Genomic DNA, 19,429 nt, shown 5'->3' with positions numbered 1-19,429 from the left:
CTCATACAAAAATGGAATAAGTTCTTTTTTACAATGGAAGACAGGTTATATATAATCAAAATGATTATTTTTCCAAAGGTATTATATCTCATACAAGCCGTTTTTCTCCCTCCCCCCGAAACATTATATAAAACAATTCAATAAACTGATGTGAAATCCAGAATACTATGAATCATCATTTAAATGACTGGGAGGAGGAATCACTCTTCCAGACATAGAAATATACATATTGCAATCTATCATAAAAATAATCTCATTATGGATAAATAATGCTTACTCTGCCAGATGGAAACAACTGTAAGAAAATATATGGCTACAGTCAGGTTTTACATTACTACAACAATATATAGAAATGGTATCAAACAACTTTCTCTGGTTGATGAGAGAACATATTATAGAAAGCAGACATAAACATGTAAATTCCAAATACATAAAACATATATTAAATGGTTATAAAACCTTCATACATAGAAACCCCAACATAAACGTTTGGCCATTCATGCTATATCCTATTGCATGTACCCAAAATAACATTAAAACCTTTGATTTACACATAATAAAGGCACTTAGGAAAAATTAATTGATTTACTGGCATCAGAGTCTGAGGGAAGTTCTGACAATGGAACATATAAGAAGTAAATTTGATTTAGAAAATGACTTATGGTTAAGTATACAAGACATAAGGCAACATATTTTAAATAGACTAGAGAGAGACAATGCAGCTGACAATTAGACAAAATGTACCAAAATTCATAGAGCATATGTTTTTTTTTAATAACACAAGTTGTACATGGAAAGGGCTACCTATCAAACATTTATAAAATAATTAAGAAAACAAAGTTATATCACAATAAAAACTTTTGGCACCACTATAAAACAGTCAGCAGTCAGTTTCCAACTGATGATGATAAATTAATATTTCTTTCCACAAAACAAACATCTCTATCATTGCAATGGAAGGTTTTCACATGGAAATTTATTCATAGGTCCTATATAACGCCATATAAAATGGAACTTATGTTTAAACAAAATATAGGCTGTTGGAGATATAAAAAGAATTTAAAAGCAGACTGGCAGCATATGTTCTATGACTGTCATTTACTTAAGCCATTTTGGGACAATATTATTTCTTACAAATTGTTTTAATGATAATTTTCACTTGTCTAAATCTTTGATTTTATTTAATGCACCCATACCCCAGTGTGTTTCTAGAATAATGTTTCCACTATTATGGACATTATTAGCAACTGCACACAAAACCATAACTACTAATTGAAAAAGCGAGACTTCACTCTCATTCAAGGAGTATAGAACCATTGTATTGAATGTATCGAGACTGGAAATGAGAACCATCAGGAACAGAAAGGAAAGAATGACTTACTGTAATTCATGGCTAAAGACAGTAGAATTACTGGAGAGAGATAACTTAAACACTTCATGTAATGTAGTCTGAATGCCAAAATGTAAATAATCTGTTTAAACCTAGACACCTTTGTATATAGTTTGATTTGATATTGTTGTTTGTTAATTTTATACTGTTGTTAACCTGTTTTAACCATGCACCATATTACAAAGTTATTGAAAATATATTCACTTTAAATAATTCAATAAAAATATTTAAGCAAAAAAAAAGAAATCCATAGATTAAAATTGCTTTTTAGGATGCATTTGACTGGATCACACTGGAGGGTGCTGATAACTTTCTCCTAGCACCTGTCATTCTGAAGATCCTACTTCTCCATTTTGCATAAAAACATAATATGTCCTTCATGTTCTCCCCACCTGAACTGAAAGCCAGGTTTAATTTCTGCTTCTTGAACACACTCTAGTTTTTGGTTGATCGGGCCAGCTCCATTATGATACCTTGACTTTCAACTCTAGTGCCCTGATTCCATGAAAGAATTTCCTCAAATATGCAAGTATTCATATGGGAGTAAGCTTTCAAGGGATCACACCACCCATAAATAAAATATCCCTCTTGTACCCCCGAAACACCAGAAGAAAGAGCATACACTATCATTCTGAGAGAATAATAGAAACATTCATGCCTACAAGTGGCGATCAGACATGAATGAAAATATACACACTCAAGGTTCCTTGCTCAAACTTAAAAAACTCCGGCAAATTGAATATGAAGGGAAAGTGATCATATGCTCTTTTAGAGTACAAATTTTTAGTGCCAAAAATCCATTTTATCCTGCATTTTCACAGCCCTTGTCTCCTCATTCTTGGTTATAGACCGAATAGCAGTTAACAGTTTGGGAATATTCACCTACCTGGTGGGATAGAGAGATAAAGCCCTGACTGCAACCCAGGCAATGGCGTTCAATTAGTGGTTCCGGGTGACTGGTGGGGCAGCAGGGAGGGATGGGGGTGTGCCCGTCCCGGGATGAGAGGTGGTTATTTGGGTGTCTCCCTTGCCATCCCTGGTGAAGGCTGGGGTTTCTGCAGAGGAGGATTTTGTCTAAGAGGGGCCAAGATGAGAGCAAGGCTGAGCTTCTGCAGAGGTGAAGTGAGATGCTGCATGTTCTCATTGCACACTCGCCCCCACAATGCAACAGCATAATCAGAGACAAGGAGGGAAGGGAAACCAGATGTAGGCCTTAAAATGAATACCCCTCAGCAGATGTAGGACAGCACTGTCCCCCACCCAGACAGTCTTAGGATGCACTTCGGCCCTCACCAAAGAATGGCTGTTAGCTGGGGGTAAGAGGAGTGACAGTAGACCTGGCATTTGATGTGTGGGACTGTGGATGGCTGTCAGAATGAAGTGAGGGTGCAAGAGTATGTCCCCACCACCACCAAAAAAAAAACAGTTTTAGAATATCCCAAAGAGATTTTGAGATACTTTGTTCAGGGAAAAAAACAGACTTCTTTTATACTGTACAATACTAGTGACGAGGTCATCCACCTGATAGCCTGACTTCCAGATGTAAAAGTCTTCATTTTCCCATTTTGATAGCTCAAGAAAAATGCAGTGAAGCATTATGTCATTGAATGAGTAAGGCACAACTGGAATAGCCTTCTTGTGGAATTGGTGGTGTCAGAATCAGTAACAGGATTTATGAATACATGGGGCACACGTTGCCACGCAGATACGGATACATGCACACATATACACAAACAGATACACACGCAGATACAGAAATAATTATTGGTTAAGTAGTGTCCTTAATATATCTAATGGGTAAGAAATAGGCAGACTAGTTGTGCAAGTAGTCATTATTTGATTCTAAATATCTATGTTTCATTGTAGACTTTCCATTCTTCCTAAACCCATATATAATGGGGATGTCTTTAAAAATTTGAGGAAGGGTGAGTGTTTTTACTGGAACGTCAAAAATGTGTGTGATTGGGGGTAATTAAGTCCAGGGCTATTGTAACAGGGAGAATTCCCTCTTCCCTACATTTATCTTAAAGTTACAGTGTATAAGTAGATGGATGCAACTACCCACATCAGGGAAAAAGTGCAGGGGAACTTTCCTTTAAAAAAACACTTTTAACATGTAGCAATGAGTTTTGCACTTCACCATTATTTTAACTGAATCACAGTTAATTGGTAAATAAAAGCCGTAATCTTGTTTATTATAAACCTGAAATGGACACTCCTTTCAAAGTCACTCACTGCAAACCACGACTGCCCACTCATTTCGCATTTCTTCTTTTCATCTGTAATTGCAAGCTTACCACCTTTCTTAAACAAAAGGTATTTACTGTTCAGAGCTGGCCATAAATATTCTGACCTTAATCTTGTAGTGTAGCCTTTTAGATTATAATATATCTCGGTACTAGATTTGATATGCAGTATCTTAATTCAGAACAAAGTATAAAAAAATCAGAGGAGCATCTAAAAATTATTACTTTTGTTGTTGATGTGGAGATATAGGAAGAATACATTGAAAATAAGGAGCAGAAATATGTAGAAACGGTAGTTTGTGTGCATGCTTTTAATTAATTCAGTACAGCATCAGTAAGTTCAAACAGAACCTTCAGCATATGCATTCCTTCTAAGAACCTCTCAGAGTTATTGCCCGCCATTTTGCAATACATGGCAAGATGTTCTTTGTACTGTGACACTATGGAAATGATATGATTGTAGCATCTGTAAGTTCTTGTTTTGCAATACATCTCAGAAGTTTGCCATAGGTTGTGTTTCTGCCTTCTAAGTCATTCCTCATTTTTTCTGTCCTTTCCCAAGTGCAAAAAATATTGCAAGAGTTAACCGTGCAGAACAAAGTACATCTTGCCTTCTAGTAGCTCCTTATAAATGTCTATGAACTGCTTTACAGGACTGGTCTGGTCCAAGTGTCTCCTACAGTCTAGGTGACACTTGTCATTTCTTAGTCTGTGCTCTCTTTACCACTTTGGTCTTCCTTCCTGTGATTTATCATAAAGGAGACTAATGACCTCTAATGACTAGTGACCTGTCTATTACTTAGGTGCCTTACCTTCAACTACTTCTAACTTTTTTCTGCCACACCATTTCAGGAAGGGTCAGTTGTATAACTGCTGCTCAATGTGTCTTAAACCTGAATGTAATGTTATGTATGTATAACTTTGAAAATAATGTTATGTTTTGTAAAGTGTTTTATGATAAGTTAGTACTATATGTGCTAAATGATGGTACTGCTTATGACTGTAATCTGCTTGAAACTAGCATTTACTAAATGTTCAATGTGTATTATTATCTTGGAACTTTTCTGCCCGGGCCTCCACTGAAAATGGACATGTATCTAGTCGGACTATCCCAGTCAACAAATGTAAAATAAATAAATAAATAAAAATAAAAATTTATGGTTCTTAAAAAATTTAAATTCCATTTTAATGAGGGAAATCTGAGAATTATATCTGTGATTTTTAAGTGTAATATCTGATCACTGCCATGATTTCCTCAAACTTTTAGTGCATCTGTCTCCGTGTGTATGTATATATATATATATATATATATATATATATATATATATATATGTATGTGTATGCACAAAACAAATGTGTGTCCAGAGCACCCCAGTAAAGTAAGCTGACAATATTATATGAAGTGAATATGAGAAGAAATAAGTTATAGTGAATGAATGTTCTAGCCTAAAATGCCAAATTCCATGAGCATGCCTTGTTTTCCTAGTATTCACCTAATCAAATTATGGGATTTAGGGGTATTTTACCCAAAGAAATGGAAAATCAGGGTCCCTGTTTTTCATCTCCTGGTCTTCTAGTCCTCAACATATAAGTTATTGTAGTCTTTCTCTTATTTATGGATGTTTTGGGAGTAGTTGGCCAGTTTACAAAAAGACCAGTGTCTCATATCCACTGCACCCCAGTTTTTGACACTACATCAGTGTTGGCACATAGGAAAAGAATAATTCTCAATTTTAAATTTTCATCTTGTGTTATAGAGGTTATGTAGACTGCATGTGTAGCAGAACAACACCTTTGTTATCTTCAAAGTAAACCTAGATAATTGGGTGGGCAGCCCCAGTTTCACCCCAAGTCTATCTTTCCTTATCCTCCTTGAGGCTGGAGGGAAATTTTGAAAATGGGTTATTTGCTAAGTTTTCGATAATCTGCAGACTGATCGCTTTGTACTTGACTATGAACCTCTTGGTGTCTGAACGTTTAGTTTTTTATAAAATAGATGCATAGTAAGGTCATTAACAAACATTAGTTATGGTATTGTTTCATGAAAACATTACTGCTAATATAGTATACCTCGCTTCACAGCGTTTTTAACATTATATAGCATAGAGCAGTCCACGTATTTGTGCTTACACACACATACTTGCATACAAGTTGCAGAATATGATACAGAACACTGGCTGGTACAAAACAATGCAAGTTTTTATGCTGAGCTTCACCTTTATCATAAAAGGGTAAAAATGGAGATGCTTCAGTAAATGCTTCATCCTTATACTGCATGTATGTATGTGTAATTTCTATGTGTATTTATATGTACTGTACATATTTAAATAAGTATATATGTGTACTGTACTGAATTATTAAACAGGATCCTTTTTATAAACTACTTTATTTGGTCTGTGGTTATGAATGTGGAAGTTTAACTTCTGGCATAGTTCCAGTTTAACTTCTTGCAGTTGGTGAACATCATACTACAGATCAGCAATACTTTTTGCCTGGTAATTGTAGATAAATTGTGTTGTAAGCTGTGTATAGTTGTATGGGAAATGGTCATGCGTAGGCTAGTGGTGATTCATAGTCCCACAGTGAGCTGCAGTGCAGTGAGCAGAAACTGCAGAAGATATGAGCAGATGATTGTATGACATATAAATGAAGCTGGGTAGGGAAATGAGGCTATAATTATATGAAAATGTGTAATTGTGAGCATAGTCTCTGTTCTTAGTGATGTGTAGAGAAAATGTGCAGCTTTGTGTATCGGTCTGTAAAAGGGCAAAGCAGGCTTAAAGTATTAGAGTTTCTGACAGCAAGAATGCTAGGAGTTAGCAGGACTGGTTGTGCAGTAGTATAATTAGCAATCAGTTCTACAGTTCCTGCTGGTATGTGCGAGGTATTATCTGGATCCAGAGAAAAATGTACCACCAGTAGATGACATCCAACAGCTTTACCAACTAGGCATGTACCTAACTGGACACTGGCAACAGCTGGAATGCCCAGAAAGATTCCTCACCAGGAGGAGCCAGGGCATGAATATCCTATCCTTCATGGATCACCTAAAGGCCCTATCTCTGTACTCAGTATCTTACAGGCTACTGAGAGGCAGTCTATGCTAGGCTTGCAAGGCATCCTGATATCCAGCCCTAATGAATCTTTTGCACCTCCACAGAACAAACAGCACTAACAGCACAGGGATCAGTCCTTGGACTGCTCCTTTTTGGCATTTATTTATCAGAAGTCAAGGCCAATGTTATTGGTCTCTGGCTGACTAAATTTGCAGATGACTGCAAATTAGGAGCTGTCATTGAATCTCACACTGACGCAGATGTTCTCCAGGAGGGGCTGACACAGACAAACAACTGCTGTTAAAGCCATGGACTAAAACTAAATGCCAAGAAATAGATAATAGTATCCTTTGGGAAGTCATCCATCCCTGGTAACTATAGTACTGACAACACACCCCTTAGAGTTGACCCAGTAGTCAGGGACTTAGGGACACAGTAATCTAGCCTTTGGCCATCACGTGTCTACAGTGATGAGGAAATCATTCTGTGTTGTGCAACTTCTAAACAAAGGTATGGCATCCAAGTCCAAGGAAGTCATTATTCCACTGTATTCAGCATTCATCAGACCTGTCTTTGAGTACATTGCCCCCTTTGGTATGTACCTAACCAGGCATATCCAACAATTGGAAAGCATAAGTAAAATGTCCTATGCAGACCGCCTCAAGGCCCTATCCCATTCTGTCTCCTACAGGCTTTTGAGGGCACATCTATGCCTAGCATACAGGTCATTCTCAAACCACACTCTGATGGACCTCCTGCATATACACAAAACAAACAACACCAGAATTACCCATTCTAAAGACTTAAACCTTGCCTGTGATATAAATAGGACCTGGTGGAGAGATAGGTATGTATCCCAGAGACTACCCTGTCTGTGGAATGGGCTCCCAATCCATGTGAAGCCGAGTTCCTCTCTAACCCAGTTCAAGTGCAACTTGGACAATTGGATGGGAAACAGGTAATTCGTCTCTGGCTTGGCACCTATGTCTGTAATGGACACAGGTAAACTGTAATTGGTTCATCTCCCAAGCCCGTGCGTACACTTATCAAGGGTATCAGAATTTTTCAGAGATTTGGGATGCATGGCTGGGCTTAAAAAGACCCTTGTGGTCATTCATTAAGTAAACATCTATGAACCTCTGAAATAGATCCAATGATTTGAACTTCACTTGTGACATTAATAGAACATGCTGGAGAAAGAGATATGTGACTCAAAAGATCCCGTTTTTGTGGAATAGGCTCCCCATCCATGTGAAACAGAGTTCCTCCCTGACCATATTCAAATGAAACCTTGACCACTGGATGGCACACACACACACACCACCTGTCTGGCTCCCATGTCTGTAATGGACAGAGGCTGTCAGTAAGTAAAATGTTTTCCAATCCCCCCCCAATCCCTTAGCTACCTCGTCACTAACATACCCAACTACACAGACACCCAAGGTACTCGGGGCGGGGGGCTGTAGTGCAAGACTTGGCTTATAAAGCCCATAGTGGTTGTTAGCCTAGTAACAACCTATGGACCTATAAATTTCAGGAAGATTGGACATTGTTTGCTCTATATATATATATATATATATATATATATATATATATATATATATATATATATATATATATATATATATATATATATATATATATATATATATATATATATATATATATATATATATATAGGTCTACCTGATAACGCCGAAAGCTTGAAACGCAGATGACGAGAAGACCAACACCAGAAGATCGACAAGAAGATGGCCGACAGTTGAGAATCCCGATGCTGGGAACACCGACATGTCAAACGAGCGCTAGTGGGTAAGTATGCGGTAGTGATGGATGTCAGGGTTAGAGTGCGGGTAAGGTAAGTGAGCAATAGCGACGGTCTGTAGGGTTAGGGGCGGGTTGAGTTAGGGCGTGGGTCAGGTGAGTGTGCGATAGTGACAGACGTTAAGGATAGGAGCGGGTTAAGTGAGTTATGGTTAGGGCATGGGTTAGGTGAGTGTGCGATAGTGATGGACCTTAGGGTTAGGGTTTGGGTTAAGGTTAGTGCATAGATAGTTGTGTATGTAAGGTTCAGTGTAGGTTTGTAAGGTTTTTGGTGTGCTTGTGTTGTGTGTGTGCTTTTTGGACAGGGATTTGTTTTGTTTGTTGAGTGTTGGGATTGTGGTTTGTCGGGTATGTGACGTTTCATGTTTCTGAACTTTCGGTTTTCTGGTGTTGGTGATTTTGTTGTGTGTGTTTTAGGGCATCGGTGTTGTCAGGTTGAACCGTATATAATCAATTTACTACATCGAATTTACATTTCAATGAAACGTAAATTCGCGACTGCACTTCCGCGAAAGTGCACCTTCATGTGAAGATAAAGAAGAAGAAAAACAAAAAAGAAGAAATAAAAACATGCAGTTTGCATGTAATCTTAATTGTACATCAACGTTTAGTGTTGATGTACAAATAAGCAAACTAGTGCTGAGATTGTGGTACAGTGGGGATAAGAGAATATTCTTTCCCCACTGTAGTGTGATCTCGGAGTGAGAATATTAAAGTAGGGGGGTGTGGGGGGGTGCAGCCCATCACATGGGGGGTGCAGGGCAGCTTGCTCCCCTGCAAAAGATGTTTTGTTTTGTTTTTTTTGTATTTTTTTTTTTTTGGTTTAGCCGATTCGGCGACTGTACTTCAACGAAAGTGCAGTTTTGTTGAAGTGCACTTTCGCTGAAGTGGGGATCTACTTTTCTTTTTCAAACAAATGTAATTTCGATGAAGAAAAGTAGATCCATATATATATATATATATATATATATATATATATATATATATATATATATATATCAAAACTGCTGCTACATTCTTATTAGCAGAACCAAAAAAAGAAGTCAAACATTTTTCTCTTTCCCTTTACATGTAAGCTAGCCAATCTTCCCAAAGATACATCTTTTATTGCATTTTATCAAGTTTACAGTAATGTTTCCTTGAAGTTTCAATAAAACATTGGAAGGCTTTCATTGTTTCCATTTTATCAAAGGGTTTTTTCTTTCTTAGGTTGAATTTTTCTCTGCGCTTGTATCCATTTTAACTGCTGCAACATCAGTCCCAACGCACAACTTTGGCAAGTGCTTCATTTCATGTTACAGCTCTTTTCAGCAGAATTTTTTTAGTGGGATTCCTCAAAGAAGATTTTTTCTTACATCTTAGAGCATAACATACAAGCTTTCTAATTATCAAGTGCTATATTTGAATGAAAAATAATTAAGTGAAAATGTTAAATGACACTAATCAAAATGGGTAACATTCTTCAGTATTCTCCCCTTCAGTCAGATACCATCCCATGGACTGCTGCTGCAGTTTCGAACTTCATTCTACCTTATGGACTTAGAATACCTGCTACATTTTTAAAGACCTCTTTCTCTACCCCAAAAAGAAAAATATATGCTTTCTGACTTAATTTCTTTGTTACTGCCAGAAATTATATCGTTTCAAAAAGGTGCAGGTGCCATTAGAATTCATTGTTGAGATGGATTGTTATGTTTAGGGCTATATATGTGGTACCATGCATGCCAGGTGGCTGCCTCAGTGGCAATCTTGGGTTTTAGCTACCATTCCCATGGCTCTTGCATCTTAAAAATCATGATAAGTTATAGTAAAAATATAATTTTATAGCCTTGGCCGATCTGCTGATGGTCCTTATGATTTCTGGTAATAAGTATGCAGCCAGGCATAATCAGTGTACTCACTTCAGAACATTTTTTATTCTAGGCAACTGTCAAATCATCACAACTTAAAAAATGCAAAAACCCGTATCACCATTGCAGATCTGTGTACTGTCGGAATACAGGAAAGAAAGTTTTATGAGGAGAGCAACAAAAATGTCACGCTTTAAACATGTTTATAGTTGCAGACAGCAACAGCTGAACATGTGTACATTTGTAAAATGTAATGGGGTAACATTTTGAAAGATTTGCTTTTTTGGAGTGAGGGTTGAGTTTTGGGGAATTGATGAGGTTTGTGTACAAAACAAATTTATGACTAAAGCTTTATGATAAAATTGTAAGTATTAAGTTTCTAAATTTTTTTCATAATTTTCCATACAGAAACTATGAAAGTATGCTATGTATAGAGATTGCTTTACTGCAAGATTTATAGAATACAGGTTAAGAACAATTTTACAGTAGCCAAAATTATAAGTTAAGCTATTCTCTATTTCGTCATAATTGAGATTGCATAAAGTTTACAATACTTATTTTTCATTGTTAAATGTTTTACAGTTGTGTTGGCTGTATAACTAATTATTTACTTTTTATAGGGATATTATCCTGGAAAGCAGGCCAACAGACAATCCATTGGTTCATAGTAACCTATATATCCTAACAGGACATGAAAGCAGCTACTGAACAAGGAAGTAATCTCTCTCTCTCTCTGCTGTGGACACGTACAGAGAGTATTATCTCTGCTATGGACACATGTACAGAGAGACTTGAAATGCACCAAAGTAGCCTTCTTCTGCTGGAGTACTGAAGTAGCAACCATGCTTGGACAGATCAGAAAACTGTTGATGAACCAAGATACTTCACAGATGGAAACAGAGTTCATGGAGAAGAAGGAAGATTTGATTTGTTACAGCTTGGCAAAATTCAAGGAGAATAATACAGCAACTTGAAAGTGAGGGAACATTATAATCGTACTTCATCAGCTCAAAGCTGATGGTTATTTGTACAGATATTTAAATAAAGTTTTATAGCTTATTTATGTTAACTTCTGGATGAGAGGTTGCATTCGGCTTATTTCACAAAACTTTTGTTGGTGTTACAAATATAACATGGCTACAATTTATTCCATTGTTGGGAATAGCTATACCGTAAACTGGCCAGTTACTTGCACAACCAAAAATGACATGCACCAAAAGTGTATGCAGTAGTAGTATTTTATCATCATCAGCCCCCTTTTCCCCCACTCTGCGTGGGATCAAGGTGTCACACCAATTATCACCACTTCTCTTGATTCAGTGCCACTCTCCTACCTTTTTCAGCAAGCTGTGCACAACTGTCACAGATCTTCTCTCATGTGGTACTTTTTAAATATATACATCACGTGATCAAATGGTCAAATAGTCGAACACGTAATAGTCGACACATAATCGAACCACCACAATGTTGAACGGAAAAGAAAAAAAGAAAAACCCACCCAAACAAACCATTTTAATGCTCTAAGCAGGGGTGCAAGCCCCCCTGCACCCCCACTACTTAAATATACCAACTCCGAGATCGCACTACAGTGCAGGCAATGGAAAACTTCCATTTCTGGACTGTACGGAGATCTCCATTGAACCATTCGACATTGTGGCGGTTAGATTATTATGGGTCTACTATTACATGTAAGAATATTTGACCATTTGATCACGTAATATAGACCCCTTTTTTAAGTTTTTGATCCCACTGCCTACCACCCATCAGAACCCTCCTTCGGTCAAATGGCACATTTGTTCCCCATACACCAGGACAAGTGCAGAATGATGGGGGCCAGGTATTAGGCAACCGTCAAGGATTGTTCATATTTTGCATTTTATAACCCTAATCCCATTGTAAATGCTTAGTAAAATGTCCAGGATTCTGTATGCAGCTATTGTGGTGACAGCATATGATCTGCTTCTGTTTGTGATGTAAAGCATCAGGACAGCCATTCTCCCTCCTTGAAAGCAGTGTTCGCATGGGGTCTCCATTCTGCACTGGGGATTCAACCATGGACATGTTTCCTGGACATGCAGTCCTACCCTGTACACCTCAAGGAGCATTGAGCCAGCAAAGCTGCGTCACATTTGTGTTTCCCCACACCAGCTCCAATAGGCACCTTGAGCCTCTCTTCAAACTATGGTGGCCTGGGTTGCAGTCAGGACTTTATCCCTGTATGCCAGTGGAGCTGGACACAGTCTATCTCCTGACTGGACACCATTATCTTCTATTGTTTTGTATTATTAAATTAAATGCAAAAAAAAAAAAAAGTTAATGAAAGAAGCTATGCTTATGCCTGCAATGTTCAGAATTCCTTTGAGGACAGTGTTTTGTATATGTGTTTATTTATTTGTTTGTATTTTTTCTTTTTTTTTCTTTTCAAGCATTTATGCCTCCTTTGTGCTTTGTTTTTGTTTTTTTTCTCTTCCTCAGGGTGCAGCAGAAGTGTACCCTTCCTTTCATGCTATCCCAAGCTGGTTTCTACCAGCTATTTTGATGCAACACAACAGCAAAGAAAGGTCACACTCCAAAGTGTATAAGTAATTGTTCAGATCATTTATTGTGGGGAAAATACTGACATAAATGGTGATGGACAGACTTTACAAGAAGTCCATTCCAGAGGAAAAAAAAGGTTCCATTCCACCGAAAAAAAAAATATCCATATTCTTTTCACTTGCTTCAGCTATACAGCAAGTGACTCGTGGATGTCTGTGTAATGTTCTGCATAGTTCAGTCCCTTAATGTCACTTGCCTTACTCTAGCATCTCAAACTGGAAAGAGCTTGAGCCAAACTAGCCCTTGTTCTGTAAGAAAAGAGCAGTTTGCCACATGATCCATTCACTTTGTCATCAACCTACATCTCTTCCTGAACTTATGGCCCTGGAGATAGTCAGTGTGACAGGTTGGTTCAGTAGTACAGGTAATGCATTTTCACTTTGCTGCTACCAACTTAGTTTAGGAATAAGTCTGAATAACTGGAAACCTTTCCAAGGTGTGGAAGATTAAGCATTGTAAAACTGCTATGTAGTTCAGGGAGACATGGCAGTGTGCCCATTGAACATTTGACCTGAATTAAACACAAGGCATTTCACCTATTGGTGGTCCAGTGGTGTAGCGGTTACCATTGTCACCTCACAGCAAGCGGTTCTCTGGTTCAATTCTCAGCTGGGGCGCCTTCTATGTGGAGTCTGCATGTCCTCCCTGCAGTCACGTGGGTTTTGTCTGGGTGCTGCTGTTTCCTTCCATATTCCAAAGACATGAATAGGTGGCTTGGACACACTAAATTGGCCCTAGGTGTGAATGTGTGCATGCAGATGTATGTGGTTCACCCTCTGAGGAGGGTTGGGTCTTGGGCTAGTGACCTAAGGCTGTAAAACCTGTAACTGCTACAGAAACAACAAGCGCTGAAAGGTGCTTGTTGCCCGATCTACCACATGGTGCGTAAACGGGAAAGAGAGAGAGATTTCACATATAGTTTGCTAATGCCTTTAGACTGGACAACAGTGATGTTACTGAACACAATGTAAGGAGAGCAAAATCAAACAAAATAGATTGAATGATGAATTCCCTATCCTGATTGTCTTGGACATTTCCATGTTAAGTCTGTCCACTAAATACTTGCAACAACCAGAGTAGGAGTTGGCAGTTTCAGATGTGTGGCTTCATAGGAGCAGCCTTTCTGAAGTAAAAAAATATACACTGGACTGAGGGGGGTAGGCAAGGACTGGAAGGTGTGTGTGTGTGTGTGTGTGTGTGTGTGTGTGTGTGTGTGTGTGTGTGTGTGTGTGTGTGTGTATATATATATATATATATATATATAGTGGCAAGATAAATAGAATAAACACAGCATCCTTGTTTTCTTTCTTTGTGGGATAGTCTTTTAGCTTAATGTTTAAGAAGATGCCATAGTTACAGGGTAAACAGTAAGTATTCTTCACGTTGTACAGAATCAATGTAATATGTACAGTCAGTTTCATTTATACATAAAATGTTTCGCCGAGTCATAAAATATATTTTATTTAACACTCAAATATTGCTTAAGACTATTTTGTTTGTGTGCTTGTGCAAAGTGTTTTTTTTTTAAATCAGAGGAGTAGGAATGTGAAAGGTATGGTCCTGATTACCATTCTTGAGTGGGAATGGGAAAGCATGTTGTCACATGGTCTCCATCTGTCCTTGCACCTGTTTTTTTTTTTTTTTTGTATTGGAAAAGGAATTTGTGGAATAAAAATAAAAACAGAAACAAGTAAATAAACATGGAGGGTTGTTCTTATTGCAGCATTCACCGTCTTTCTGAATGAGTTCATGTCCAAAACACACTGATGAAAAAAAAAAATCCTGTGTAGCCATTAGTCTCCCACTCCCAGCTATTGCTTATTTCTCTCATATTGTCCATTCTTTTCACTGTGACATTTCAGTCACTTAATCTCTCAATGACAGATATGGCAGTGTTCAGTGCTGAAATGAAAATCCTTTCTGTAAAGTGCAGTTGTATTTCAGGATATGACTAATTAAGTAATTACAATCCCTTCCAACTCGCTGATTGTTCCACACCCACTATTCTCACAATAAATTATACTGGAGAGTTACCAGTCTCCCTACCACCCTACCATAGTGACAGGTATGCCCATTCACGGACATTGTCAGGTGTTCAGTTTGCCACTGCATGAAATTAAGAGATCATCCTTTGTAAACCATAAAAACAGCTGCAGTGAGTAAATAAATATTTCCTCCCTTTCATCCCACTCAGTTTCTAATACACCAGTCAAACCTATACCTTAATAAGTCATGAAGGGGATTTCCAAGATGACTGCACATTGAGGAACAGCATAATTCTAGATCTCCCAGTGTGAAAACAGAAACAGTAGAGAAAGACAGTGGACCTGGATTTCTGGGTAAATTTCAGCAACTGGCTAGTAAGGCTTAAACTCTGAGCTTTGGCCGGCTAAGACCTACTTGCAATCAACTGGGCATATAAGTGAATTTAAGTAAATCTTTATCTGCACTTTTTTCAAATAATACAGTATTTAAATTGATTTATTTGTCTTGCTTGAGTACTGTCTAGCTGGAAGTCATGGCTCTATTTTTTCAGTTAATGCTTATTAGAATTTAGTGCTAGTTAGAATTCCTGCATGTCAGTGATAAAGTGGGGGAAGTTTCACTTCATTGTTATTTGGTTTCTGCCTTATATAAGTGGTACATTTTGGATTATTTTCTGCTTAAACTGAGCTTTGGCCAGGTAAGACCTACCTGAAATCAACTGGACGTATAAGTGAATTTAAATAAATCTTTATCTGCACTTTTTTCATGCAGTACAGCATTTAAATTGATTTATTTGTGTTGCATTGAATACTATCTAGCTGGAAGTTGTGGCTCTGTTTTTTCAGTTAGTTCTCCACCCACCCTCCCTGCTTTTGTTTTGGTGTTAATCTTGGTGGCTTTGAAACTGCCCACCCCTCTTGTAAATTTGCATTTGAATACTCCTCCTGGGCCCATCTCATTTGCTCACTCAAAAAAAAAAAAAAGCACTTTATTCATCTGCTTTCACTGTATTTGTGTTTCTTCTTACTTTATTTTGCTTTTGCATCATCTTAAAAGTACTCTATTGTATTTATTACTGCTTGGTGTAACTATCATTCTAAGCCTTTTGGTTTAAACACTTGGGCTTCACACCAGTTGTTTTACATTAAGAAGGTTCATGGTCTGCACTGTTGTGGCAGGACAGGTAGCTTACATCCTTCTAAGTTGGGAACTGCTGATTGAAGGCTCAGTGTCTGTTATTCTAAAAGTGTATTAGTTATGGTTTAAGCACTTGGGCTTCAGGCCAGTTATTTTACACTAAGAAGGTTTGTGGTCTGCACTCTTGTGGGAGGAGGGGCTGGATTCTTCCTTTCTGAGCTGGGAATTTCTGGTTAAAGGCTTATAGTGCCTGCATATTTGAACTATTTCTTACTGAAATTGGTGCGCCTTGTTTGCTGTAGCATAGACTAGATCCAGGCCTGCTGAATCTAGCTTTGTTTGTATAACTTGAGCACTAATCCAGGCCTTCTTAAAAGTATTCAATTGTATTTATTACTGCTTGGTAGTAACCTGATTAAGTGTAGTTATCATTCTAAGCCTTTTGGTTTAAGCACTTGGGCTTCAGACCAGTTGTTTTACATTAAGAAGGTTTGTGGTCTGCACTGTTGTGGCAGGACAGGTAACTTACATCCTCCTAGATTGGGAACTGCTGATTGAAGGCTCAGTATCTGTTATTCTAAAAGTGTATTAGTTCTGGTTAAGTACTTGGGCATCAGGCCAGTCATTTTACATTAAGAAGGTTTGTGGTGGGCACTCTTGTGGGAGGAGAGGCTGGACTCTGCCCTTCTGAGCTGGGAATTTCTGGTTAGAGACATAGTGCCTGCATATTTGAACTGTTTCCTACTGAAATCGGTGTGCCTTGTTTGCTGAATCTAGCTTTGTTTGTATAACTTGAGCACTAATCTAGGCCTTCTTTTTTTGGAGAATGTTCCCCTGCACCCCAGTGGCAAGAGTGGGTAGTTAGAACTTGTCTGATTGAAGACTACAGGAACAAGGCTCAGTTTTGAGATTTTTTTTACTGATTAATTGGGTAATTTGTTTAAAAGCTTTTTCTGAATGATTGTAGTCATCTAAAGCTGTTTTAAGTGTATTTTTTACTGTTTGTAGTTGTTTAAAGTTGTTTTAAGTGTATTTTTTACTGTTTTTGCCTTATCTTTTCAAAAAAAAAATTTCCTTGTTTCCCACCTTTCTAAGCTAGTATACTCCAGTTTTCAGACTAGTGCTGAATTCAGGGCTGTGTTACAAGTTTCTGAGTTGCCCATACCTTACTTGGATAGAAGGAGGTTTCTCTGTTCACCTGTGAGAGAGGGAGCTTTGAGCAGCCATCTGTCCCTGGAGGAGTGGTTCCAGCCCAGAAGTTAGTAGTTTATAGGCGATTTTGGGCTAATTTCTATCTCTTTCATTTCCCTGCTGTAAAAAAGGCGTTTGCATGGTTTTGCACGTCCAGGCAGTGCCAGTTAGCTAGGGCTAAATTATTCCCAGCTCTACCAAGTCTCTTCTTCAGTTTTTCCTTTGAAAGTAGGCTAACTCTCAACCTAAGCACTTAAGAAGCATTGTACAGTCCAGCACTTGCTCAGACCTAATAGCAAGCACTAATATACCCCGACACTTGTTTGCCCAGCAGGGCAAGGCTCATTATTCACCCCTCACCAACCAAGCAACTAAGCAGCTCACCCTACTATTCAGGCATGACCAAAGGGCAATTTCAGGTATACTCTCCAGTCCAGCTGGTGAACCTGGGTATCCTGAGGCAATGTTACAACTGCCTCATGTACACAGACAACCCTCTCCTCCTACCACAAAATATAAACATATGCAAGAGATGCAATTATATAGCTAAATTGGAGGCTAAGCTCTCTCCACCCAAGACTGGAACAGACAGTCATGAAGAGAAGGTTAACACTTGCACCACACCTCCAGCCTCACATAGACATACTAAACCAGCACTGGCAAAAAATACACATAAATACATAAAATCATAATCAGAGGCTCTAAATAAAAACCTGCAAAAGCATCAGAGACCTCCAAAGCAGACACCAAAAAAACCTGCACCTCCCGTCACAAACCAGACAACACATAAAACACAAAATCAGTCTGCCGCACAATCACAGCCCTTAAAGCGAAATAACATCCTTAACACACTAGTAATAGACGACTCTATAGTGAGGCACACTGACATCCCACTCACTAGGCTGGACAAGGAGAAGGTTACTGTTAGCTGCCTGTCTGGAGCCAGAATCCGCCATAGCACAAGCACTCGGGGTCACTCCAGAACAAGTACAAATATGACTCTGTCATTGTTCATGTTGGTGTGAATGACCTGAGACGTGCCTCCCTGGACTACATGAAAAGAGACATGGAAGAGCTCTCTGATCATGTAGCCCGGGCAGGTATGACCCTGACCTCTTGAGTAGCATCCTGCCCTCACCAAGAATGATACCGCAGTATAAAGAACAAATGATCAATTTCAACAATTGGCTAAGCTTCTTGTGTCATTCAAAGGGGATCCAGTGTCTGTCAGCCTGGAACGACATGCTCGACAAGCTTTGTTACTTTGCAAGAGACGGCTTGCACCTGTCACCCCTAGGCTTTCAAATACTGGCCAAGGCTCTTGCTGCCCCCATAGTGCCTTTTTTTAGGCAAGGCTCAAAAGTCAAGCCCACCTCCGTAAACAGCACAAATAAAAAAATGAGGGTTATGCTACTCAATGCCAGGAGTTTAAATCTCAAAATGCACGTATCTGAAGCACTCCTCAGTATGGAGAACGTCGACATCTGTGCAGTAACTGAAACCTGGTTCAACGCTCCACAGAGCACCCTAGCACTACCAGTCTACAACTCATACCACACATTTCGGCCAGTGAACATGGACCGAAACACAAAAGGAGGGGGTGTAAACATATACATCAAGCATACCTATACCTCCAGGTTAGTGGCGCAGCATGATACCTCTGAGATCATCCATGTGCAACTAACATCGGGCAAATCTGCAATGCAAATTGTGGCCTGCTACAGATCACCTTCCATGACCCAGGACCACCACTCCACCTTTCTGGAGACACTGGAAAACATGAAGGTCCTACCGAACACCCTGATATTGGTCGATTTCAATTACTCTACCACTAACTGGGAAAACTACTCAAGTACAAACTCCCAGGTCCAGCGCTTCCTGGAATTTATCAACTCAAATGCCCTGGATCAGTTGGTAAACTCCCCTACCAGAGGTGAAAACATATTGGATGTGGTCATCACCAACATGGGAGACAGGTGTTCCGCACCAGAGGTCAACCCGTCACTGGTTAGATCAGACCATAAACTAATCACTCTGGATGTCCACACCACACCACCACCCCCAACCAAAGAAACCACAGTGAAAAACTTTTCTATAGCAAATTTCACCTTACTTAAGATAGAGGTGGTAGATTTCACACCCCCCACGCTA

At 38.8% G+C, this 19,429-nt stretch overlaps 1 protein-coding gene across 2 annotated transcripts in view; it reads left to right on the top strand.

Annotated features, from left to right (window-relative positions):
- LOC122805364 (mitogen-activated protein kinase kinase kinase kinase 2-like) overlaps positions 1 to 12,788 on the top strand; it is a 1,562,336-nt gene extending 1,549,548 nt beyond the window's left edge. For both annotated transcript variants that reach the window (XM_044075456.1, XM_044075455.1), the window contains one exon: positions 10,987 to 12,788. In XM_044075456.1, coding sequence (XP_043931391.1) covers positions 10,987 to 11,074 — 88 coding nt within the window. In that variant the 3' untranslated portion in view covers positions 11,075 to 12,788. The remainder of the gene's footprint in view (positions 1 to 10,986) is intronic.
- The last annotated feature ends 6,641 nt before the right edge of the window (positions 12,789 to 19,429 follow it).

This window comes from Protopterus annectens, chromosome 6.part1, assembly GCF_019279795.1.
Source record: "Protopterus annectens isolate FY-2018-M chromosome 6.part1, PAN1.0, whole genome shotgun sequence".
Taxonomy (NCBI): Eukaryota; Metazoa; Chordata; order Ceratodontiformes; family Protopteridae; genus Protopterus; species Protopterus annectens.
This window is presented reverse-complemented; position numbering and strand designations above follow the sequence as displayed.